The 26,858-nt window shown below is 43.2% G+C and overlaps 1 protein-coding gene across 2 annotated transcripts in view; it reads left to right on the top strand.

Moving 5' to 3' along the window:
• Positions 1-26,858, top strand: part of smyd3 (SET and MYND domain containing 3) — an 815,623-nt gene that overhangs the window by 737,826 nt on the left and 50,939 nt on the right. For both annotated transcript variants that reach the window (XM_043695426.2, XM_087991171.1), the window contains exons 9-10: positions 9,377-9,464; positions 16,776-16,950. In XM_043695426.2, coding sequence (XP_043551361.1) covers positions 9,377-9,464; positions 16,776-16,950 — 263 coding nt within the window. The remainder of the gene's footprint in view (positions 1-9,376; positions 9,465-16,775; positions 16,951-26,858) is intronic.

Below are 26,858 nucleotides of genomic sequence, written 5' to 3'. Positions count from 1 at the left end.
CAGCTCACACCATGTCAGGGCCCTGGCAAGACAATGTGCTGTCAACACATGACCTCTATACTTGATTCCTCAATTGCGCCTTTTTCTTGTTCAACTTCAAGTAGTTTGATAAGTTCTCTTTAACATGATTCTAATCATGATCTGCAATGGTTTCTTCCACTATATCTCCAAACCTGTGGATCAGCAGGACGCTATAATAGGTTTTCTCCCCAGGAAGATCACTGATGCTCTCGTACTGTCTGCATTGAATCTCTTCAGGAGTGATGGGAATGCCAAACAGCATTGTTAGGACCCACTGGGCAAGTACACCATAAATCAAGTCTCGCTATTTCAGGAGTCATACCAATTTTTTTTTTAAGATGCGCACAGAATCTCGATTTATCTGACTGTCAGAGTAATTTGACAAAAACATGAACCAGATTTTTGGACTCAATAAGAATCATTATTTATTAGAAGAAAGTAGACTATAGCTAAAGATAAACAAATATAAGCCATTGGCATGTAACAAAAATTCTAATCCCTTGACAAACCACATTCCCCCCACCCCCCTAACCATTACAGACACATACACAAATAAATAGGGAAAACAAGAGTCTCGGAGGAGGTAGAAAAACTGGAAGATCAGTCTAGTAATCTTTGCTTCCAGTTTCCGATGCAGCCATCCTGGTAAGTCCCTACTTTTTAAAAACAGTTCTTTCTCCTTGTAGTCCACAGTTTTTTAAAGACACAAAATAAAATCACATGGTTCTTACAGCAAGCAAAACAAACTTATCTTCCAAATGGCATCCAGAATATAGTTTAAAAGAAAATTGCTGCTTTACTTGATTGTAGCCAACCTCTACATTGAAGGTGGTAAAATCATGGAAAGTTATGGCAAACCTTCAATGGTTGCCATGGGGTAGGAACATGAATTGAATGAATGAATGGATGAATTGAATCTATTGTCACGTGTACTGAGGCACAGTGAAAAGCTTTGTCTTGCGAGCAATACAGGCAGATCGCAGAGTTAAGTAGCATAGATAAGTCAACAATAGGTCAACAGCGGCAAAAACAAAAACACAGGTACAGGCAAAGGTTAAGATTTTGTGTATCCATTCAGTATTCTAACAACAGTAGGGTAGAAACTGTTGCGAAACCGGCTGGTGCATGTGTTCAGGCTTCTGTACCTTCTCCCCGATGGTAGAGGTTGTCGAAAAACATTGCCAGGGTGGGATGGATCTTTAAGAATGCTGGCGGCATTATCCTCGACAGCGGGCCTGGTAAATGGATTCTATAGATGGGAGGTTGGCCACCTCGTCAAAAGCTTTACTCAGATCATTTTGATCTATGCATTCTCTCAGTTTTCCAGTTTCTTTCATGACTGCTGTTCAGTTTGTAGGCGCCATCTCTCTCTTGATTACACCCTTGGTTTCAAATTCTTCTTTGTTATTCTTTCACGCTGGACTTGAGGGCAGCTGGGACTCCTCTGGTCTGATGCTGAGGTGGTCTCACACAAGTATCTACTCTGAGATGATATTCACCATGGAACACATCCAAGATCTGGAAGACAAATCTTTGTAATCTTTAAGAATCTTTTGGGCTGTCAGTAATGCATGAAACACTGCAAATCTCTTCCAGCACATTGAAGTTTATTAGTTCAAGCTTTCGACTTGCTTCAGCTCAGATGAGAGAATCTTGCTTCACATCTGCTATCTTGAATTCTAGATCCTCATCCTTTCTGTTGCACTGGGCGCTCATTTTCCCTCTTGGGATGACGACTGGTCTGTCATTTGGCCTCAATCTTACTTCGAGGGCTACATTTGTTTGGACACCACGTCACCTGACTTTGCAGAATTCTGTGAAGCTCATGATATGGCACAGTCCGATACTTCACATTCACTTCATGCTCTCTTTCTATAGTCATCATTCAGTTGGTCATGAACCATTTCTCACCTTTAGATCTGACGATGCCAATCTAGTCTTGAATGATTCATCAGACTCTTTGGCTAACATCTCACTAGCTGCCGCCTTTGTAGGCTTGCTTTGCTTCTTTCTAGCTCTACACTTATGAGCAAAGTGATCCAGCCTTTTGCAGTTAGAACATGCTTTCCTATGCTAGGCGTCATTTCCTTTATTTCATGTGATGTCCTTCTCAATATCTACATCCTACCCTATGGCCTTGGTCTTTTTGCTGGCTTTTTGTAAATGTTTTTTTCTTTCCAATATGTCATTCTCAATTTAGTTTGAAATATCTATCAGCATAGTGCAAAGCCTCACCTGTTCTTTCGTTCATATCATCGAGCTGTGACTGACCACCCCAGAGTTTCTGCACATGTTAGTAGCTTCCTTGAGATTAGCTTTCTCCTGTCTCAGCAGATGTGTTCTCATGGCAGAATCTCTTATGCCTAACACACTTCTGTCTCTGCTGAGATCATCTTTCATTTGTCCGTGCTCTCAGGATTTAATCGATATATCAGTGCTGCCACATACAAGTTAATAATCTCTCTTTCCTCCGAACTGTGATGTAGAACACATACCATTCAGAAGTGACAATATGAAATTCAAAGTGATCCTTCAAAATTCCTGGAGTCAAACATTGCTGCTCCTCAGAGAGTGCTAGACCGCAATACACCTTGTAACATTCTTTCCCAACAAAAAAAAAACACTTCTTTTGCTGAAGTTTTCTTAAATTAATTTTGTAGCTATTCATTGCTTTGTCAGTAAGAACGGGGAAAAAAAATCTCCAATTCTGTCCGCACCTCCTTTAATCTCCACAACTGCAGGCAATGGAAAATACACACCCATTTTGACTCACCCAGTAATTCCCAGTTGCAGATTTTTGTTTTACTTCTTCCTTGCTGTTCCTTTCAGAAACTGACTCTCTTAGAGCCCTGAAAATCCACACCATTTCAGCTGCAGCATTCTTGATACCATGCTGCAAGTGATATGAGCTTAATGGCTACAGAAGACTTCGAGAAAGGTATATACAGCAGAGTACTGTGACAATGGATCGTAACCCACATTCTTACGGACACATTGAGGTTTGATCTTTTGGGAATATGCCATCTGGAATTGTAATGAAATGGGGCTGGTCGGAACTGGTCTTTCCAAGTTTCCATTCTGGTAGTTTCTGTCTCTATGTCTCTCTCTCTCTCTCTTTCTTTCCTTCTCTTTCTGTCTTTCTCTCTCTCTCTCTCTTTCTTTCCCTCTCACTCACTTCTCTGTCCCCCTCCTTTCAATGAAGACCCCTGAGAGGTGAGCCCAGGTTGACAGCTTTGTTTTACAAAATGCCTCCGGCTACTAATTTATGATTGAGCATTCTCACTTTAAACTTTTGTATTGGAGAATGGGCTGTTTCCTAATCATACAGCAGATGCTGTATGATTCTGGCCAAAACCAGCGAAGTTTGCAGCTGGTTCTGACTTTATACCCTTCCCCCCGCAAAAGAAAGCTGAGGGACTAAATTGCCCCTGGGTCCCATGAATCCTTGTGTAGAGGTAATCTTGCCAGAGTTAAGTATCTAAGATGACTCGCTGACTGGATTCTAATCAGAACCATCTGCAGGCAGTAGCTCAGAGGGGTGGCTGCAGAACCACATCAAATACAGGCCAGGAAAGTGGCTGCATGTCTGGGAGTATTCAGAGGGAGTGCAGCGTGCCCTAAACACATCGAGGACTTCCGAGCCTGTTGGAACACCCACCATTTATGAAGATACAAACAGAGCTTCCTTCGGGCAACCAGCTTGCCCTCATCTTTACACAGCATAGTGTAGTGCCAGGCATTACTTCCTGAAGGTTTCTTTCTGATGCACAGTGGAGCGCTTCTACAATAGGGTAAAGAAACTGTGTTGATCTTCTGATGATTTATAATGAACTTGTAAATATAAACATGCAGCATGCACATGTTTTGTGATGATATAACAAAGGAACTTGGCTTCACCTGATGAAGGGGCAGGGCTCTGAAAGCTTGTGATTTCAAATAAATCTGTTGGACTGTAACCTGGTGTCATGTGACAGTTGGCAAATAAAATGAGCCCTGCAGGATAGCTACAGACTGGCAGCACTTGACCTTTACAGCTGGCAGCAATGCCAGGATTCCCAGAAGGTCCCAGCAGTGGCCTATGTTTTTCATCCGCAGTGAGTAAGAGAATAGGACAAAGGGGATTCCACAGGGGCACAGTATGCAGTTAGTGAGACAGGATTGGGAGGATGATGAAAGAAAACTCACTGAGGCTCACAGACAGTGTGTGTGGGAGTGAGAGTTTGTGTGTGTGAGTGTATTTTGTGTGTTTTGTGTGCGTGTTTGTGTGTACGTGTGTGTAAGTGTAAGTGTTTGCATGTGTGTGTTTGTATGTGTGAGTGTTTGTGTGTATGCGTGAATGTGTTTTGTGTGCGTGTGAGTGTTTGTGTGTACATGTGTGTGTAAGTGTTTGTATGTGCGAGAGTGTTTGTGTATGTGTGTGTGTGAGAGAGAGACTGTGTGTGAGAGAGAAAATGTCCGTGGGCGTGAGAGAGAGTGTGTATGTATGTGAGAAAATGTGTGCCTTTCTCTCTTCCTTCTCCCATGCCACCTGGTAGCAGAAAGCAGCATACCTGGACAGACTGAACAATGACTGGGATGGGGAGAAGGCTATGTGATTTTATTAGCCCAAGCCTGGATATTGCCCAGAGCTCAGTGTATGTATGTACAGACTGTTTCAGTATATGAGTTGCTGAGAGGACTAAACACTGCAGTCAGAGGCCAGCAGCAGGAAAGGTACTGCACTCAGATTTCTTTTGCACTTCTCAGCTGTGGCTTGGTGAATAACATCCTGGTCTCCGAGTCAGATGTTCAAATCCTGCTGCAGAGACTTGAATAGGTCCTGACTGACTCTCCGGTACAACACTGAAGGAGTGCTGCTTTGTTGAAGGTGCTATTTTTCAAACAAAAAGTGAAACCAAATCCTACCAGGTAGATGTTGTGTGCAATTCTGGTCTCTCTCCTATAGAAATTATGTTGTGAAATTTGAAAGGGTTCAGAAAAGATTTACAAGGATGTTGCTCGGGTTGGAAGATTTGTTCTATAGGGAGAGGCTCAACAGGCTGGCACTATTTTCCCTGGAGCATCGGATACTGAGGGATGATCTTATAGAGGTTTATAAAATCATGAAGGGCATGGATAGGGTGAATAGACAAGGTCTTTTCCCAGAGGCGGGGAGTCCAGAACTAGAGGTTTAGGGCAAGAGGGGAAAAGTTTAAAAGGGACCTAAGGGGCAACGTTTTCACGCAGTGTGTGGTGCGTGTACGGAATAAGCTGTCAGAGGAAGTGATGGAGGCTGGTACAACTATATTTAAAAGGCATCTGGATGGGTATATGAATAGGAAGAGTTAAGATGGATATGGCCCAAGTGCTGGCAAATGGGACTAGATTAGGTTAGGATATCTGGTCAGCATGGACGAGTTGGACCGAAGAGTCTGTTTGCGTGATGTACAGCTCTATAACTCTATGATTCTATGTTGCTATGACAAAGGGACAGACAGCCAAATCAAATCAGCCTCCCTATCCCTGTATTCACAACATAGGAAAATTACAATCCTCATTAATGCTCAAAGTAGTCCCAATGGTTCCTAATCAGACTTTGTCTATCAGGTATTCTTAATCAGAATACCTGATACCAATCACCAAGTCTAGAGCTCAAACAGAAAATGTAACCATTTGTTAATAATACAGTAGTTATAGCAGATCAAAGTTAAGCAACAAGGTAATCTAATCGATGTATAATTTAAATCCAACCTTCTTTGACTCGAGACCCCCAGAAAGGCTGACACAGATGGCTCAAAAGGAAAAAACAGATGTAACTGGCCAGTTCACAGCCAACTCCACGATCTGTCACATCACAGGGGCATGAGATTGTATCCTACTTGGTTTCTGAAGACACTAACGCAAGTAACTTCCAGTAACCTCCAAGGAATATTTACTTAATACTTCCAACTGATTTGATTTGATTTATTATTGTCACGCATACCGAGATACAGTGAAACATGTTGTGTTGTGTGAAAACCGTATAAATTATATCTTACATAAGTACATCAGAAGGCAGAATGTAGTGTTACAGCAACAGTGAAGTTGTAGAGAAAGATCAACTCTACTGTATGAGACGTCTGTCCGTAAGTTTGATAACAGCGGAGAAGAAGCTGTTTTTAAATCTATTGGTACGTGTTTACAAACAGTTGGAAGAGGAGATTTTATTCTCCGAAATTTCAGTAAGTTAATACTGAGAAATGTGAGGTGCTGCATTTTGGGAAAGCAAACCTTATCAGGAGTTGCAGGTAAATTGGATAGTGAAGAAGGCATTTGTAATGCTTTCCTTTATTGGTCAGAGTATTGAGTACAGGAGTTGGGAGTTTTGTTCCTTAAAACAAAAAGAACAAACTGATACTTGTTTATGAGGCCAGACGTGGAATTTAATTGGTGGTTGATACTAGTTTAAAGAACGCTAGGGCTATTTTGGTTCCGGGGATGCATTGTGCTCAAACAGATGGCAGATGTTTGAACATTAACAGGGGCCTCACTGGCAATCTAACAAAGAGAAACCAAAGTTTAAACTGGCTTTTGAACCGAGTTTAGGTCAGAAGGATTGTGGCTGTAAAAGCTACAGGATGAAGGCTCGATTGGTCACAGAGTCATAGAGATGTACAGTACATCTAGTCTAAAGGTCACCGTCAGATCTCAGCTCACAATTCACAGCTCCAAGCCAAAAATGATTTTAAAAAAAGTAAAGAAGGTGTTAACAACATAAAAGACTGTGCTCAAATATTGAACTAATTCTCAACTGATCGATTGTTTGAGGTAATGATGGATACAATCCAGATCAGAATGGTAATATTGCTAAATTTGTAATCCAGTGACCTCAACCACTGATCTACAGAAATCGTTTCAAATCCCACCATGATGATTGATAAATTTACATCCAATTAATTAAATACAAACCGGTAATAAAATGCCAGTGCCACATAAAACTGCCAGAATGTCGGAAAAATCACCTGATTGAATGAAGTTCTTTCGAGAAGGAAATCTGCTGGCTTTTACCTGATTTTGATTGCATGTGACTCCAGCCTCTTGACCGCCCTCAGAAATGGCTACTCTATTGTATCAAAACTTGCCCCTAGCATCAATCCACCAATGTGAAAAGCTGCCCAGGTATGTCCAATCACAAAAAGCAGGAAAAACCCAAGCTGGCCAACTGCCCATTTCTCAATCACTGGCAAGACGAAGGTAAAGGTCGTTGACAGTGCTGTCAAACAACACTTAGTTATTAATAACAGGCTCCCTGATGCTCAGTTCATTCTCTGGCAGGGTCCAGATTAAGGTGGTGCTGGAAAAGCACAGCAGGTCAGACAGTATCCGAGAAGCAGCAAAATCAATGTTTCGGGCTAAAGTTCTTCATCAGGAATGAGACATTATGCAGGGCTTTTGCCCAAAACGTTAACTTTCCTGCTCGTCAGATGCTGCCTGACCTGCTGTGCGTTTTCAGCACATTCTGATCTCAGCATCTGCAGTCCTCACGTTCACCTCACTTTTTGGCAGGGCCTTTTGACTCGAGACCCCATTACAGTCATACTCCAAACATGGGCACCAGAGCAGGACAGTGAGTGAATGTCTTTACCAAGATAAATGTTGACCAAGTAATGTTGAAACCAATGGGAATGAGGGAAAAAATTCTCAACTCATTGGAATAAAACCCAGGGAGTTGGTTACGATTGTTGAGGATCACCCACCTCAGTTACAGAAGGTCACTGCATGGGTTTCTCAGGAAAGTGTCCTAGGCTCAAGCATCTTCATATAATACATCTATGATCTTCCCTTCATCATACATGGGGATGTTATTTGATGATCGCACAATGTTCATTAGCATTTGCAAGTTCTCAAGGACTGAAGCACTTGTGATCACATGCAGAAAGACTTGGACAATATTCAGGCTTGGGCTGATAAGTGGGAAGTATCATTTCCCCATGCAGCTTGTGCCAGGTAACTATCTCCAACAAGAAAAAGCCTAACCATCTTCAAAGATTTTACCATCACCGAATCTCCCAACATCAACAAAATCGTTGGATTAGCCAATGACCAGAAACTGAACTGCAATAACTATATAAATACTCAAGAGCTGCAAGACCAGATCAGAACTAGAACTCTGTGGTGAGTACTTCACCTCCTGATTCTCCAAAGCCAGTCCAAAACTTACAAGGCAGAAACCAGGTGTGCAGTGGAATGAGTGCAGGCCAAACCGGACTCAAGAAGCTTGACACCATCCAGGACAAAGCTGCCCTCTTGATCAGCAGCCTATCTACCTCCTTCCACATTTACCCCCTACATCCAAGATGCACACTGACAGCAGTGTGTATCATCAGAAGATGCACTGCAGTAACTCACCTTCAGGAACACCTTGCAAACCTGCAATTTGCGTCACCTAAGAGGGCAAAGGTAGCTGGCACATAGAAACAGCACCACTGGCAAGTTCCCCTCCAAAACGCTGACTTGGAAATATATCTTTGTTTCAGCGTTACTGGGTAAAAATCCTGGCACTCCTGCCCTAACGTTGGTGACCCTCCTGTAATATCACCTTCAGTCAAACTAGAGCTGGGTAATAAATGCTGATCTCGCCAGTGATGTCCAAATCTGTCAACGAATAAGACAAATAGATGAATGAATTACTAATGTCTTGCAGGCTGTCCAAAAACACCTGACAGACAGTTAAGTTTTTTTTGTGTTTTAAGTTTTTTTGCATTGCGGTTCTTAGTTTTCCCACACTGTTGTTGAAGAAAGGTTACAAAGGCAGCTGTAGTCAGTCGGTAGAAATGTCATCTTTCAAGAGCCTGACATGTTTAATAATCTTAGAAAAGCACTTTGTCAGCACTAACAGCAGACATAGGTGGGCTTACAGAGCAGTTAACACTCCCAGCATCTGTTCATATAACAGGCTCCAAGATTGTCTGTTGCTGTCAGACGTAAACTCTTGGTGTTTCGTTGAGTAGGGAGGGATTAGAAGACTTGAGGAGCAGTTCCTAACCATTTCCTCACCATTTCCAGGTAATGAGAGTGGGATAAAAAGAGAATGCTGGAGAAACTCAGTAGTCTGGCAGCATCTATGGAGAGAGAATCAGAGTTAACATTTTGAGTCCAATATGACTCTTACGAAGAACATGTCAGCGGTATCAAAATTGAAATGTTATCCTCTGTTTATCTCTCCCCAGGCCTGCTGAGTTTCTCCAGCACTTTCTCTTTTGATTTCAGATTTCCAGCATCCACAGTAATTAGCTTTCTGTGTAAGTGAGACTGGGGTGAAGGGGCGAGTGGGGAATTTGATGGAAGTTACCCTGACACAGTCAAAGCTATGAACTTTCCTTCTCATTCTGTGCAGGATTCAGACATGCTGGCGGGAGAGAAACACGCCTGGAAGGAAATCAAAGAATCGATTCCGAAAGTGGAGAAATTACAGTCTGCAGGAAGTATCCTGATGAGCCACCATTGAGAACAGTTCCAGCTGTGTGGGTGATGCGAGATATAGTTCACTCAATAACCTTTCCCACATCGAGGCATGTCATGCACAACTTTGTTCAACATCTTTCCGTAATTCTAATATCCCAAGGTGATCAGAGCAGAGCTCACAGCCAAAGGGATGCCCAAAGGTATGGAAAATTTCAGAAACCAGACATCTTCAGTCATGTGGGCATCCCCATCCCCCAAACCACATCGCTGACCCAACTTCAAGGAGGTCACCTCTCAACCAGCCTGATACTGCTGCTGGGTCTTTGGAACCAGAGATGTGCAGGTTAGGTGGATTGGCCATGCTAGATTGCACGTAGTGTCCATGGATGTGTAGGCTTAATGGATTTATCATGGGAAATGCAGGGTTACAGGGATAGAGGGAGGGCTGGGTCTGGGTGGGCTGCTCTTTGCACACTTGATGGGTTGAATGGCCTTGTTCCCCATTGTAGAGATTCTACAATTCAATGAATCTAACCAAACCAGAAGCCGTGCAGGGAAAGTCTCTCAGCAGTGACATCATCACAATGGCCTAGCAAGGTCAAAAGCCTAACTCCAGGAGCTCCATGCAATGTATGACAATTTGCCTTCATGCAATCATCCATACCACTGACCCACTGACAATAAAGATATGGCAATATATTCCCAAGTCAGGATGGTATGTGATGTGGAGGGGAACTTTGCAGATTCCACGTATCTGTTGCCCTTGTTTCCTCTAAGTGGTTTTAGAATGTGCTGTTGATGGCATCTTGGCAAATTGATGCAATGTTTTGTGTATATGGTACATACTGCTGCCACTGTGTGAAGGAAGTGATTGTTTAAGTTGGTGTAGGACATATCAATGAAACAGACCCGAATGACACTGAGCTTCTTGAGTATTGCTGGAGCTGCACTCATCCAGACTAGTTGGGCACCTTCCATCACAGGCCTCAGTTGTACCTAGTACATGGTGGCCAGGCTTTGGAGAATCAGGAGGTGAATTACTCACCACAGAATTCACTGACTTTGATCTGCTTTTCTGTTGATTACAGCATTTATTTGGCTGGTCCAATTAGGCATCTGGTCAATGATTTGATTTTGTTTGATTTGATTGATTAGTGTCACATCTACTGAGATCCAGTAAAAAGTATTGTTTTGCATGCTAACCAAGCAAGTCATACCTTACATAATACCTGTGAGGCAGCATGGTGGTTCAGCAGTTAGCACTGCTGCCTCATAGCGCCAGGGACCCGGGTTCGATTCCAGCCTCAGACAACCGTCTGTATGGAGTTTGCATATTCTCCCTGTGTCTGTATGGATTTCCTCCTGTGCAGGTTAGGTGGATCAGCTATGTCCATCAGGTTAGTCCAAAGATGTGCAGGTTAGGTGGATCAGCTATGTTAAATTGCCCACAGTGTCCAGGAATATGCAGGCTAGGTGGGTTGGCCATGGGGAATGCAGGGTTACAAGGGTAGGGCAGTGGAGGTGGTTCTGAGTGGGATGCTCTTTGGAAAGTCAGTGTGGACTTAACAGGCTGAATGGCCTGCTTCCACACTGTAGGGATTCAATGATAATGTTGCAGCTACAGTGATGATGCAGAGAAAGATCAACTCTAATATATAAAAAATCTGTTCATAAGTCTGATAAAAGCAGGAAAGAAGCTGCTCTTGAATCTATTGGTACATGAATACTAACTTTTGTATCTTCTGCCTGATGGAATTGGGTGGAAGAGAGTACAATCAGGTTGGGAGGAATCCTTGATTATGTTAGTAGTGATTCAGATTCAGCAATAGTAATGCCGTTGAACGCCAAGTAAACAGATCAAGTTCTCCCTTATCAGAGACGGCCATTGCCTGGCATTTGGTTAGTATGGAGAAAGTGAAGACCGCAGATGCTGAAGATCAGAGTCAAGAGCATGGTGCTGGAAAAGCACAGTCGGTCAGGCAGCATCTGAGGAGCAAGAGAATCGACGTTTCGGGCATAAGCCCTTCTTCATATGTGGTCATTGTCAGTCCAAGCTTCATTGTTATAAAATCTGAGAATGCTGGAGAAACTCAGGTCTGGCAGCATCTGTGGAGAGAAAACAGAGTCAATGCTTCAGGTCTGCTGACTCTTCTTGGGAACTGATTGTCGCTGGGGAAAGATGGTATATATGTTGAAGACCGAGAGTAGGGAAGGAGGGAGGGGGAGGAGAAGGAATTACATTAGGTGGAGATGGAGCCCACGGAGGGAGGGGGGGAGAGAGAGAGAGAGAGAGAGAGAAAGACCAGCAGTTAGGCAGACTAAAGAATGGCTAATGGTGATCCAAGGAGGAAGAGAAGCTGCTAATGGTGCCATTACATCCAGCAATACCAGACTATTTGTTACTGCAGTGAAATGCCTAAAAATGGCCATCACTGGAACAATGGATGTGGGAACCGGGATCGCCTCACTCACAAAGTGATGGTGCATCAAAAGCAGCAAGGCAGAGCTCAAACCAGGAGGGCAAACACAGGAGGAAGGAATGGGAAGGAAGACAGAAAGGACAATGGTCCCACAAAATGTAGGAGCAGAAGTAGGCCATTCAGCCCATCGAGTCTGCTTCGCTGCTCAACGAGAGAGTGGCTGATCTGATCGTCCTCAACTTCACTTTCTTGCCTTTTCACCATAATCTATCATTGCCTCACTGGTTAAAAATCTATCTATCTGAGCCTTGGATATATTTAATGACTCAGCTTCGACAGCCCTCTGCAGCAAAGAATTTACTGGCCTATGAGAGAAGAATGTCCTCATTGCTGTGTTAGAATAGTAACACTGTGGGCGTGGCTCGGGAGATGACTCAAATTACTAAAACAGTCGATCACTTTGAATAGCAGTCCCATTAAGCTGCCCTTGGACACACATGAAGATTAGGAGAGCTCAACCTTTAACCCGTACAGCACAACCAAAACTGATCAAGGCCATTCTGTTCCACAAAAGCCTCTTCCAAAACCTTTCACCAAAAGTCACCAACTCATTTTATTTCTTTTTCTCCAGTTCCTTACCACACTTGCTCTGTGTCGTATGCTTCAATTTTGTTTCAATTCATTCATGGGTGTCACTGCATTTATTGCCGTCCCATGCCTAATCACTCAAAGGGGAGTCATGAGTCAACAACATCGCTGTAGATCTGGAGTCACGTGTAGGTCAGACCAAGTAAAGGAGGCACTTACGCATGAAACTATTTCCCTGAAGTACAGTAGTGAACCAGTTGGATTTCTATGATAATTAACGGTGGTTACAGGGCTGCCATTGAACAAGCGCATTTTAAAAAGAAAACCAAGTTCAAATTTCACCACTTGTCATGATGGGATTGTGTTGGGCTGAGGTTCCAGAATGCTAACCTAGTGTCATTACCACAACACGACTCCTCCAATTGCTCCTTGATCTGGAATGAGGAGTCTAATGATGACCATGAATCCATTGTCAATTGTTGGAAAACTCTATCTGGTTCACAAATATCCTTCAGAGAAGGAAATCTGCCATCCCTACCTGGTCTGGCCTACGTGTGACTCTAGACCCATAGAAATGTGGTTGACTCATAAACTGCCATTTGGGCAATTAGGGATGGGCACTGACGCCCTCATCCCATGAATGAATTTTAAAAAGTCAGACGTTCTATATTCTCACCATTCTCAAACTAAGCAAGTGTCTTTTAAATCAGACTCATTGGTGAGAAGCGTTTATTCATGGCGTCTAATTTTGGTCCCCTACACAAATATTTGTCTCCCTTCACCCTTTTATAATCTTGCTGATCCCTATCAGCAGCTGCTCAGTTTTTATTGCCAGAGAGAAACACCCCAACCTGTTCAATCATACCTGCCAGTTGCAACACATTCTCCCTGTGTCTGCGTGGGTTTCCTCCGGGCACTCCGGTTTCCTCCCACAGTCCAAAGGTGCACAGATCATGTGAACTGGCCATGCTAAATTGCCCAGTGTTAAGTGCATTAGTCAGAGGGAGCTGGGTCTGGGTGGGTTTCTCTTCGGATGGTCGGTGTGGACTTGTTGGGTCGAAGGGCCTGTTTCCACACTGTAGGGAATCTAATCTAATCTAATCTAATCCCCTTGATAGGAATCTTGTTCACACCTTCTCCGGTGCCTCCATTGTTTGTTTCTATGGAGACCAGATGATTACCTCGTTGTCTAAAGCAAGGCTTCTGTACACGTTTAACACAAGCTCTTTGCGTTTCCATCTAACCCTCTAGAAATAAACCCTAGTGTTTAGTTTGCATTTTTATGGCCTTATTATCCATGTTTTCTCGAGAATGGCAGCTGCTGGAGATAGGTTAATAGAAGATGTGGGAAATGTGTGTCTACTGACGGATGCAGGTGGTATACCTCATTGGAAGAGGATGAAAAAACAGGAGGTGGAGCCAATAGTGTAATGGTCTTGTGAATGAGGAAAACCCAAGAACAGGCAAGGGTAGCTGTTAAAACTAGGAATGAAATCTTGCATCATCTGAATGAAGTCAGAACCGTACTGAAAGAAATGATAAACGGCAAAGCAGTGGGATTAAATGAGATACAAGTGGCAGTGAGATGAATGTGGGTCAAGGTCTTGAACGAGTTTCACAGCCGTGTTATGAGGGGATTTAACGGAGTGGATGCTGGAAAGATGTTTCCTCATGTGGGAGAGATTGGGAAAACAGTTTAAAAATAAGGCGTTTCCTATTTAAGATGCAGGTCATGAGGAATTGTTCCTCTCACAGGGTCATTGGTCTTCAGAACTCTTTTCCACAGACAGGGATGGAGGCTGTGTCATGGAATGTTTTTCAGGCAGAGAGATAGAATAATTCTTCATGAACAAGTGGGGGGGGGGGGGGAAGGTGTGGGGGGGGGGGCAGTGGGAGTTAGAGGATACTGGGAAAGGCAAGAAAATGGAACTGAGGCCTCAATCAAGTCAGCCATGATCTTATTGACTGGGGGAGCAGGCTCAATGGGCCCAATGGCCTATTCTTGTTCGGAACTTTGATAGTAAAGAGAAAAAAGGTCCAAGGCCATATAGTCAAACCTTTCAGTACCAATATTCAAAGGAAGGGTGACATCAAGATTCAAAGAACTACTGAGGGATTAAACTAGCACACACTTTCAAAATATGGAAGAGACACAGCACAACAGAATCCAAACCCATTACCTAAATGCTTAGAAGTACAAGTGCGTCAGATCCATGTGAACACCACTCACTGTGACTTCCCCAACCAAGCCCCCTCCATCCACATCCCTGTCTCTTCACTGTTGCTGGATAGAATCTCAGAACTCCCTTCCCATCAGCACGTTCGGTGCCCCTGTATCCCAGGGACTGCAGTGTATCAAGAAGGCAGCTCACTACCATCTTCACGAGGCCAGTCAGGGAGAGGCAAAACTTTCGACCTAGCTACTGATCCACTCGTCCTGTGAATGAATAAAAAAGACATTCAGAAAAGTAATGGAAATCCAAGAAGGTCAGTTTGGATTCAAGCCCGGGTAAAATCACCAGCAATGTCATATTGCAGTAGCCTGATCAAGCAGCATGGTGTCTCATTGGTTAGCACTGCTGCCTCACAGCGCCAGGGTCCCGGGTTTGATTCCAGCAACTGTCTGTGTGGAGTTTGCACATTCTCCGTGTGTCTGTGTGGGTTTCCTCCTACAGTCCAAAGATGCGCAGGTTAGGTGAATTGGCCATGCTAAATTGCCCATAATGTTCAGGGATATGTAGGTCAGGAAAATGGGTCTGGGTGGGTTACTCTTCGGAGGGTCGGTGTGGACTTGTTGGGCTGAATGGCCTGTTTCCACACTGTAGGGATTCTATTCTAAGTGCGTTGTTCTGGTCTGAATTCAAGGTTTTATACAAATTTTGTTCTCAAGTGGGCCTGTAATGATCGTTGAACATGACAATCTGAATTAAGAACTCACAGTCCTTATTGGACATCTCCACTGAAGCAAAACAAAAGCAGGAGATACATTGCAGTTATAGCATGCAGATAGGCCATTCAGCCCGACTGGTGTATACTAACAAATCTCAAACAAATCTCCCTCATTTCAGACTTCCATCAAAGCTAAGAATTTAACCTTTCATTCCTCTCAGTCATGTGCTAATCTAGCATTCCCCTTAACTATGTCTATGATATTCCTCTCAACCTCTCCCTTGACCATGTTCCACTATTCCAATCTTCCTTGAAAGAGAAACTTATACTGATGCAAAAGATTCCAGAAGGACCAATCTCCATTTAATCCTGTTGCCCTGCCATCTATGTGACTCAAATTGCACAATGCAGGGTTGATCCTTACACCCTGAGCATAACAAATGATGGACAGGAAGCATGGCCTCCCAGTGTCATTCACATCCTAAACCAAACTTAGCGAACATCTCGAAGCAAATTACTGCAGATGCTGGAATCTATACTGAAAACAGAAAATGCTGGAAATGCAGTGGGTCAGGCAGCATCCATGGAGAGAGAGTAACCTAACACTTCGAGTCTAGATGACTCTTCATCAGAGCTGACTTGCACTGCAGACATAGAACGGTGACAAAGGCTAGTGATAAGTTAGTTTGGCGGAAACAGAGTCAGTTTGATGCCAAATTTGGAATTCTAATAGCCTCAGTATAGTGGGGAGGGAGGTAAGAAGTGGAAACATGAGTAGTTAATTGAGGATACTGTGCTGAATGCTGCATATATAGGCTGGTGTGTTTGTTGTTTCAAAGGAACAAGATCCCCTCATGTACCTATCTGCCTTTTCTCCCATCCTCAATTCTAAAGGGCTGGGCCATGCACTTCCTTTGGATTGGCCCACACTTATGGACAAACCAGTGCTGTAATTTGCCATTACCTTCTGCAGGATGGCTAACCAAGAAACTCACCCTTTCTTGCTGCCTGTTGTCAGGTGTATTGGAGGGACGTACAGGCGGACGGTCAAACTGCTCGGCCATTTTATGGATGTGCCTTCTGTGGCCAACACGCCCTTGCGTGGGCTTGAACCCAGAGCTTCCGTTCCAGACGTTGGGCTTAAAAGCTGTAATAACAATAGGGATGTGGTCACACATACAACCGTAAACAAGTCTCCACTCCTCCTGCTTTGAACTGTCGAGCACAGTACTCTGATATAAAAGAAAACCAATTACTTTGGAGCTATATTATGTGTCAAATGTTTGCCTAGGAACAAAGCAACCAGGAACACAAGGCCCTCAGGAATGGAGCAGATGCCCTTACTTAGTGTAATCAGCTGCCTTTTGTAAAATAATATCTTTCTGGTTTGTGTTTCATTTTCCTGCCTGATTCCTTAACTGAAGTTAATAACAGACTGGGAAGAGGTGGTGGAAGTGTGCCAGGCTTTCATCGACAAGAATCGAGATGTCCTCCCTGACACGAACCTCTATCTGCTGAAGATGCTTGATGCTGCCATGGATGGCTGTATTCACCTTGCTCGCTGGGAGGACGCCCTGTGTTACAGTGTCAGGACCCTCCGACCGTATCAGTAAGTGGCAAAACTCCATTGCAGTGGGGCTATCTCTGTCTTTCTGTGGCTGAGATGCTGTGTGACTGAGTATTCTTATGAGAGAGAATATGTATGTAAGATAGTGTTAATGTGCATGTGTATGTCTGTGAGTGACAGAAAATCATCCATTATCATTTGAAAATGAAATCTATTTCAATTTAACTCACTCACAATAAAAAAGAAGCCCGTGCATTTGATTATCTCTATAATCTTGTTTCACTCTTTCTGATCATAAATCTGATTTAACAGTTTCCTGCCAGTGGTGGCCATCCCTTGATACATTTCTCTCTGGGTTACCCTTCTTGACCACTGCTGTAGGATTGCAGAAGGGGAACCAAAAGACCATGTCAGAGAATAGTATCTTTAATTCAATTGTCAAATGAAAAACCTGTGCTGACTTTTAATTCAAGTTAACTCCTAAGAGTTGCAATACCAAATGTGACACGAAATCCTCAAAATGTTAGTTTATGTTCCACAGAATGAGGCTCTTTGAATCCACTCCATCATTGCATGAGATCAACAATGTCTTAACCTCATCTACCTGCCTTGGTTGTGGAACCTTTTAATATCCTTGCCGAACAAAAATCTATTAATCTCAATTTCCCCCCTCCCCACCAGCCTCAACTTATTTTTAGCAGAGGGTATTTCAGATTTCCACAATCCTACATCTGATTAACTGCCTCCGATATTTTCAGAAGGTGAGGAAACGGAGCATAGAACGTTTTCTGTGAACAGCACCTCGGACAGTGCAGCACTCCCTCAGTACTCGAGTGTCATCCAAGGCTTGTCCTTTGCGAGTCCTTCGATGGGAGGGTCATCATTTGTTGTCCAACCCTTTGAACTGAGTGGCTTACTCAACAATTTCAGGGGGCAGCTAAAAGCCAACCCCATTGCTGTGGGTCTGGCGTTATGTGTAGGCCAGACCAGGTAAAGACAGCAGATTTCCTTCCAACAATCAACTCGATGGGTTTTTATGACCATTGATGCTAGTTTCATGATGACCATCATCACGACTCGCTCTACATTTCAGATTGAATTTATGTTCCACCAGGTGCCACAGTGGAATTTGAACACATGAATGGAATTTTCCCCTCCCCGATGTTCTTGTTGATCATTTGTAACACTTACCATCCAGTCCTCAGGCCATTAGCTTGGGGATCTGGATTACTGGTCTAGTAACATTAGAACCACATCAGCTTCTCTGGAGTGATTGTTTACTTTAGAGGTGAGTGAGTGTATGAGGCACTACTGAATAGCCTGTCTCTGATGTTCATAATAATCCAGGAGACTTACAAGGAAAAGTCTTCAATCAACTCTGCTGATATCTGTGATACCTGCCCATGTAAGCAGGCAATACATTTATGAACGGGCCTTGTCTGGCAATTTCTAAAATCTTGACTTTTTCTTTTGTAAATTCTCCTCATTTTCTGCTAATTTCCAGCCGGACCAATTAACTTTTATCAGCATAGTTGAGGCAATTCTCAGAATCTAAACCCTGAGTTTCCCTCAAGCCCCTTGCAACCTGCCGTCCTACGTTAAATAAATGGAAAAGTACAAAAGATAATTTCCTTGATTATAAATTTATTCAGACCCTTATAGATCTTTACCTCCTAGCCACTACCCACCTAGTACCAGGAGACCCTCTTTAGATATTTTCCATCAACCTTATAGAGTCATAGAGATGTACAGCATAGAAACAGACACTTCAGTCCAACCCATCCAGTCAGACCAGATATCCCAAACCAATCTAGTCCCACCTGCCAGTACCTAGCCCATATCCCTCCAAACCTTTCCTATTCTTATACACATCCAGATGCCTCTTAAATGTTGCAATTGTACCAGCCTCCACCACTTCCTCTGGCAGCTCATTCCATACTCGTACCACTGCCTGCGTGAAAAGGTTGCCCCTTAGGTCCCTTTTATATCTTTCCCCTCTCACCCTAAACCTATGCCTTCTAGTTCTGGACTCCCCAACCCCAGGGAAAAGACTTTGCCTATTTATCCCATCCTGCCCCTCATAATTTTGTAAACCTCTGTAAGGTCACCCCTCAACCTCCGACGCTCCAGGGAAAACAGCCCCAGCCTGTTCAGCCTCTCCACATAGCTCAAATCCTCCAACCCTGGCAACATCCTTGTAAATCTTTTCTGAACCCTTTCAAGTTTCACAACATCTTTCCGATAGGAAGGAGACCAGAATTGCACGCAATATTCCAACAATGGCACAACCAATGTCCTGTACAGCCACAACATGACCTCCCAACTCCTGTACTCAGTACTCTGACCAATAAAGGAAAGCATACCTTCACTATCCTAACTACCTGCGACTCCACTTTCAAGGAGCTATGAACCTGCACTCCAAGGTCTTTTTGTTCAGCAACGCTCCCTGGGGCCTTACCATTAAATGAATAAGTCCTGCTCAGATTTGCTTTTCCAAAATGCAGCACCTCACATTTATCTGAATTAAACTCCATCTGCCACTTCTCAGCCCATTGGCCCATCTGATCAAGATCCTGTTGTAATCTGAGGTAACCCTCTTCGCTGTCCACTACACCTCCAATTTTGGTGTCATCTGCAAACTTACTAACTATACCTCTTATGCTTGCATCCAAATCATTTATATAAATGACAAAATGTAGAGGACCCAGCACCGATCCTTGTGGCACTCCACTGGTCACAGGCCTCCAGTCTGAAAAACAACCCTCCACCACCACCCTCTCTGTCTTCTACCTTTGAGCCCGTTCTGTATCCAAATGGCTGGTTCTCCCTGTATTCCATGAGATCTAATCTTGCTAACCAGTCTCCCATGGGGAACCTTGTCGAACGCCTTACTGAAGTCCATATAGATCACATCTACTGCTCTGCCCTCATCAATCCTCTTTGTTTTTTCTTCAAAAAACTCAATCAAGTTTGTGAGACATGATTTCCAACACACGAAGCCACATTGACTATCCCGAATCAGTCCTTGCCTTTCCAAATACATGTACATCCTGTCCCTCAGGATTCCCTCCAACAACTTGCCCACCACCGACGTCAGGCTCACCAGTCTATAGTTCTCTGGTTTGTCCTTACTACCCTTCTTAAAGAGTGGCACCACGTTAGCCACCCTTTGTGGATGTGTTATGACACACCTCTGGATGATGTGGAACTTGAATCCAGGCCCCCAAGTAGGGACACTACCACTGCACCACAAGAGCTTAAGGAGACCTCTATTTACTCTTTCAGTAAACAATAAATTTATTAACTAATGTACCTCCACTTAAGAGATTCCTTTTATACTCTTTTGAAATACAATTCCAAATAAACCTATCAAGCCAAATTAACCCAAATAATTGAATAATTGCAGCCTCATATAAGGCACTGCAACAAAAATAGGAGAAAGTGAGGACTGCAGATGCTGGAGATCAGAGCAACAAAAATAAAAAGGCAATTAAATGAAATTCGAATTAAAATGTGATTAAGGGTGGAGGTAATGCCTTCCATGGTGACCATCCAGTAAGAGAGAATTACAGCCGGCCAGTGGACACTGAGTGTTCCCACTCCAAGGAGATTTAGGCCTGAGTGGAACCATGGAAGAGAAACACTTCTTTTTTGTCATGTTTTCTGGCTTCACCAAGCGATGCCCATCACCTGTACATCTGTAACAACATAATCGAGCAATGACAGGCCTTAGGGTGGGGGGCTGAAGAGCAATGTGGAGGCACTTCTGATACAAGAAGAGTTTAGAAAATTTACAACTGTCCCCCTTTGTAAAGAGGAAGTTCTGAGGTGAGGTATCAAATGGAAATAGAAATAGATAAAGACCATCCATCCTGTAGAGAATTCTCTCACATTCAGTGGCTGATCATTGGCTTTGACTTCATTTTCTCACCTGCTCCCCTTGTGCCTTGATGGAGTGAGAGACTGAGAACGTGCCTATCTCAGCCTTAGCATAGCATCCACATCTCCCTTAGGTCAAGAACTCCAAGCATCACAAACAAAGAATTTTCTCCTTCTCTCGGTTTGAAATATATTACCTTTAACCTGAGTCCGGACCCTTGTGATCTCGGTCCTCCTGCCAAGGGAAACAACTTTTTAGCATCCACCCTGTCAGTCAAACAATCGAATACAGCTCACAGGGACTGGTATTTCACTGGTTGAATCTCAATTCACTTTGATTGCATTACAACCCATCATGTTTTGTCCTTCAGTCAAAATGGTGTCTGGCTGGCATTGCCTAAGAAACATAAATTTCAAAAGGCCACTTGCCCCTTGAGCTTCCATTTTGAGTCACCTAGCTCAGGTTCATCATGTGTCAGGTTGGGCAAAATCTTGTCCCTTAATGTCACCGGCAATAGATCCAGAATGGAGATGAGATAAAATGGTTTTTGAATCTGGAACATTTGCAAACGTAGGGAAATGGGACTCCTTGAATAGTATTAAATTGGAGTTGGTTTGGTTCTGGGGGTGATGAACTTTCCAGGATGACAAAGAAGGAGGATATAGGTCTGAGCGCAGCTATTCTTTCAAAGCCAGCACTGACACAATGGGGCTAATGGCCTTCTCTGGTGCTAGATGTTACTCTAATCCTAAAATAACCTGAGACTCGGTTTTGAAATCTTGCTTTCTCCTTCTGATACGGGGAGTGTTGGCCTGGGGTAGTTGTTGAGCATCAAGGTACATAGTATTAGGCTGGAATACTACATCGGGGAGATAGCGTGGCCTTGTGACTATGCAGGACATAGCTGGATCGCTATAAATGAGTGGAATACACATGGAATTTAGTTGGAATACTAGATATGATACTATGGGGAGAGGTTTAATTTTCAGGAATGTGCAAAATTGATTACAGTAATAGTTATAATTTTTAATGAGGAATCTTATTATTCAGAAAAGTAAATGTGACTTACATAAATGTCTAAGCTGTGAAATTCCTTCTCTAATCCTTTTTACCTCTTCATCTCTCACTCTCTCTTCTACAGTACACTTCACTTGATTGTCAAACATTTAGCCACTGACCTAATTTATGTTTTATTGGTCTCTTGTCAAATTGTTGAGTGCTAATATGCATGTGAGACACTGGGTAGTTTATCACTTGAAAAACAGATAATGCAAGATATTATTGTGGTGAGTCTATGCCCCATCGTTCCATAGGACAGACTGTCTCACACACACACCTGCCCACGCATACACATGCACACAGACACACAGAGACACACAAACCTTACCCGCACAGAAACATGCACAGATCTACACACACACATGCACTCACACACAAATATACACATACATATGCACCTGTATGCAGACGCACACATACAGACACACACTCAAACACACAAATATGTGCATACACACAGATATGTATGAAAAACGACACCAGATAATGCAAGCTGTTGTTGTGATGAGCCTATGCCCTGTCGTTTCATAAAACAGACTGTCACACAGCAGGTTAATGAACACACACGTACACGCACTCAAGACACATAATCACACACATGCATGCACATATACACACACACACTCACACTCACACTCACACACTCTCAGATACACATACTCACTCACACACACGCACTCATGCACAAACTCACAAAAACCCAGCCATCCATCGACACACATGAAACTGATGACTATGGTGTGCATCCTGCACTGCTACTGCACCAATGGGTTCAGATGTTATGGTGGCAGCAGATGCGAACCATCTGCTTGTTTGGGGAGGATGACTGAACAGGATCCAGGAGGAGACACAGAATACAGTCAGCTGCTTTCCCACCTGGCCACTGCACTACTTGCCTTATGTTCATCATGAGAAGGAAAGGTACACAAACGTTTAGGCCATTCCTATCTCTGTTCTGTTTTCCTCTCATCCTTTTCCTTCCCACTGCATTTCTTTACCTTCCATCTTCTTCCATGTTGCTTTAACTCCCTGGCCATGAAGATAATATATGCCCTGCTCTCAGTTCCCATCCTATTCCTCCCATCTCTATTTCGGTTGCGAGCTGTCCATTAGATTTACAGGAACCACCCAGGATGTTGTGCCCATTGAACATCTCATTCTCACTTGCCAGGAGACAGCAAGATTCAGTTGGTCAATCTCTTGATGTCACACACCAATAAAGTGACTGCCCGAGCTAAACAAGATGGTCAGAAATGATGGGCACCATTACAGTGTCCTCAGCAAGCCATAGTGCATAACAAACACCCGTAAGGCATAGGAGCAGACGTAAGCCATTTGGCCCATCGAGTCTGCTCTGCCATTCAATAAAATCATGGCTGTTCTGATAATCCACTTTCCTGCCTTTATCCCATAACCCTCAATCCCCTTACTGATTAAAAATCCACCTATCTCAGCCTTAAATAGACTTAATGACCCAATCTCTACAGCCCACAGTGGTAAAGAATTACACAGACTCAATATCCTCTGGAAAAAAAAAGGATTCTCCCCATTTCTATCTTAAATGTATGACTTCTTTCTCTGAGATGAAGCCCTCTGGCCCCAGACTCTCCCATAAGGGCAAACAATCTTGTATGTTTCAATAAAGTTGTGTCTCATTCTTCTAACCTCCAATGAGTGCAGACCCGACCCACTCAACTTCTCCTCATAAGACAATCCATCCACACCTGGAGTCAGCTCACAAAACCTTCTCTGGCCTGCCTCCAATGCCAGGCAGAAGTGGGTACTGCAGATACTGGAGATTAGAGTCAAGGTTAGACTGGTGCTGGAGAAGCACAGCAGGTCTGGCAGCATCCGAGGAGCAGGAAAATCGACGTTTCGTGCAAAAGCCCTTCGTCAGCAATTCGGATGAACATCAATTTTCCTGCTCCTCAGATGCTGCCTGACCTGCTGTGCTTTTCCAGCACCACACTCTCGACCCTGCCTTTATGAGATCAGAAATTCCAGGCTTGGAGGGATTGTCTTATGAGGAGAAGTTGAGTGGGTCAGATCTGCACTCATTGGAAGTCAGAAGAATGAGACATCCTGATGAAGGGCTTTTGCCTGAAACATCGATTTTTCCTGCTCCTTGGATATTGCCTGACCTGCTGTGCTTTTCCAGCTCTAATCTTGCCTCCATTGTCAGTACGTCATTCCTTAGATAAGGGACCCAAAACTATTTGCCATATTGCAGCTGTGGTCTGATCAGTACCTTGTATCATTTTTATAAGGTTCCCCTATTTTTATACTTAATTCCGTTTGAAATAAATGCAACCACCTCATTTGCCTCCCCTACCTGCATTTTGTGATTCAAAAGCTCATGACAACACTCGGTGATTCAATTTCAGCAACAGTAAATTGCATTTATATAACGCCATAAGTGGCAAAACATCCAAGACACGTTGTAGGGCTTTTACAGTGTAAGCTATGACACCAAGCCCACATATGAACATATTAGGTGCTTGAAACCTTTCTCAAAGAGATAGGTTCTGAGGAGTGTCTATAAGAAAGTGAAGAGGTTTGAGGAGGGTGTTCCAGAGCTTAGCAACCAGCTGGAAGAACTGCCACAAAAGAGACATGGAAATCAGAAATGTTCAAGAGGACAGACATACCGCCTCTGTCTCACACAAGCCTGAGACTGGATACAGTTTTTGGAATAACCATGCTGAAAATCGAGACAGGGAAAACAAGTAGCCTGTTCCACATGTCAGTAAGATTTGTTTTCTTTTTAAAATCCCTGATCTCATAAAGACACAAATTTATCCTTGACTAGTAACTGACATCGCTCTCGCATCTGTATTTTGTTAACTGATATCACAGTGGCACACAAACAGCAAGCTATAATGAATCATTCCTTTGCATTTTTCTTGTGAACTTCAGTGCAATATATTTAATGCAGTGGGTTCCGGAATCTTCTATTCAGGGGACTCACTGTGGGAAGGCCAGCTGTAAAAGATAGGGTGAGTAAGGTACATCCGGCAGCTGATGTAATCTCATTGGTTTCCGCTCAGGTTTGTGAGGGTGGGTGGAGTTTTAAAACGTAAGGACTCGGAGCAGGAGTAGGCCCGTTTGGCCCTTCAAGCCTGCTCCGCCACTCAGTAAGATCATGGCTGATCTTTTTATGGCCTCGGCTCCACTCACCTGCACTCTCACTTAACTCCTTTATTGTTCAAAAAAAAATCTATCTTTAAAAGCATTTACTAAAGTCGCATCAACCACTTCACTGGGTAGGGAAGATTTATAACCCTCTGTGTGAAGAAGTTCCTTCTCAATTCAGTCCTAAATCTGCTCCTGCTAATTTTGAGGCTATGCTCACTTGTCCTAGTTTCACCTGCCAGTAGAAATATCCCACATCTATCTTATCGATTCCCTTCATAATTTTATGTCTTTCTATAAGATCCCCCCCACCCCCACCCCCATTCTTCTAAATTCTAATGAATATAATCCCAATCTACTCAACCTCTCCTCATAAACTAACCCCTTCAACTCTGGAATCAACCTAGTGAACCTCCAGTGCCAGTACATCCTTTCTTAAGTAAAGAGACTAAATCTGCACACAGTACTCCAGGTGTGGTCTCACTAGCACCTTGTGCAGCTGTAACATTACTTCTCTGCTTTTAAACTCCATCCCTTTAGCAATGAAGGACAAAATTCCATTTGCCTTCCTAATTACTTGTTGTACCTTCAGACTGACCCTCTGTAATTCATGCACAAAGACACCCAGGTCCCTCTGCATCACAGCATGCTGCTACTTTTTACCATTTAAGTAATAATGCTTTTTACTGTTACTCCTACCAAAATGGATGACTTCACATTTATTAACATTGTCTTCCCTCTGCCAGACCTTTGCCCACTCACTTAAAGTATTTATGTTCCTCTGCAAAGTTTCACAGACCTCTGAACACTTTGCTCTGCCACTCATCTTAGTGTTATCTGCAAACAGTAACACACTGCACATTGTCCTCAACTCCAAATCATCTGTATAAATTGTGAATAATTGTGGTCCCAACACTGATCCCTGAGGCACACCACTAGTTACTGATTGCCAACCAGAAAAGCACTCATTTATCCCCACGCTTTGCTTCCTGTTTGTCAACCAATCCTTTATCCATGCTAATACTTTACCCATAATGCCATGTATCCTTATCTTATGCAGCAGCCTCTTGTGTGGCACCTTGTCAAAGACCTTTTGGAAATCTAGGTACGCCACATTCACTGGGTCCCCGTTGTCCACCTTGCTCATAATGTCTTCGTAGAATTCCAGCAGATTTATTAAGCATGACTTGCCCTTCATGAACCCATGCTGTGTCTGTCCAACAGGACAATTTCTATCGAGATGCCTTGCTATTTCTTCCTTCTTCAAGCATCTTCCCCACTACAGAGGTTAAGCTAGCCGGTCTATAACTCCCCATTTTTTGTCTAGCTCCCTCTTTAAACAGTGGTGTCACATTTGAATTAAAATGGCTCCACTGGTGTCAGTAATCCAAGGAAATCAGAACACCGCATTAGAAAATAGCTACTGGTCATTATTCTGCTGCTATACTCCAATTAACCAGCAAACAGTGACGCAGCAGGGAACCTCTTAAATCCACTTACAAATCCCTTCAATGTTGAAGAATAATTATATTGTTAAAATGCACTCACACAGATGAAGGGCACTGTTTAATTAAGTACTTCAAGGCCTCCCCTTTTAAGGGGTTGCCATCTGGTTAATTTGGTTTAATTTGGCTTATTAGTTTTCTAAAAGAATATAAAAAGAGACTGCAGGGACGGCCAGAAGGAAGTAGCTGTATGTAATGTTGCATTCAGTGACGAAACCCTTTATCAGGATAAGGTTTCTATTTTCATATTTGGTGAAATGGATTAGGATCAATATAACATTAGGGTCCCTTAAGTTGAGAATTTTTGAGTTTTTTAAAATTCATTCACGAGATGAAGGCCAGGCCAGAATTTATACCCATCTCTAATTGCCCAG

Source organism: Chiloscyllium plagiosum, unplaced genomic scaffold, assembly GCF_037043375.1.
Source record: "Chiloscyllium plagiosum isolate Xiang-an unplaced genomic scaffold, Cpla_swu_hap1 HiC_scaffold_10, whole genome shotgun sequence".
Lineage (NCBI taxonomy): Eukaryota > Metazoa > Chordata > Chondrichthyes > Orectolobiformes > Hemiscylliidae > Chiloscyllium > Chiloscyllium plagiosum.
This window is presented reverse-complemented; position numbering and strand designations above follow the sequence as displayed.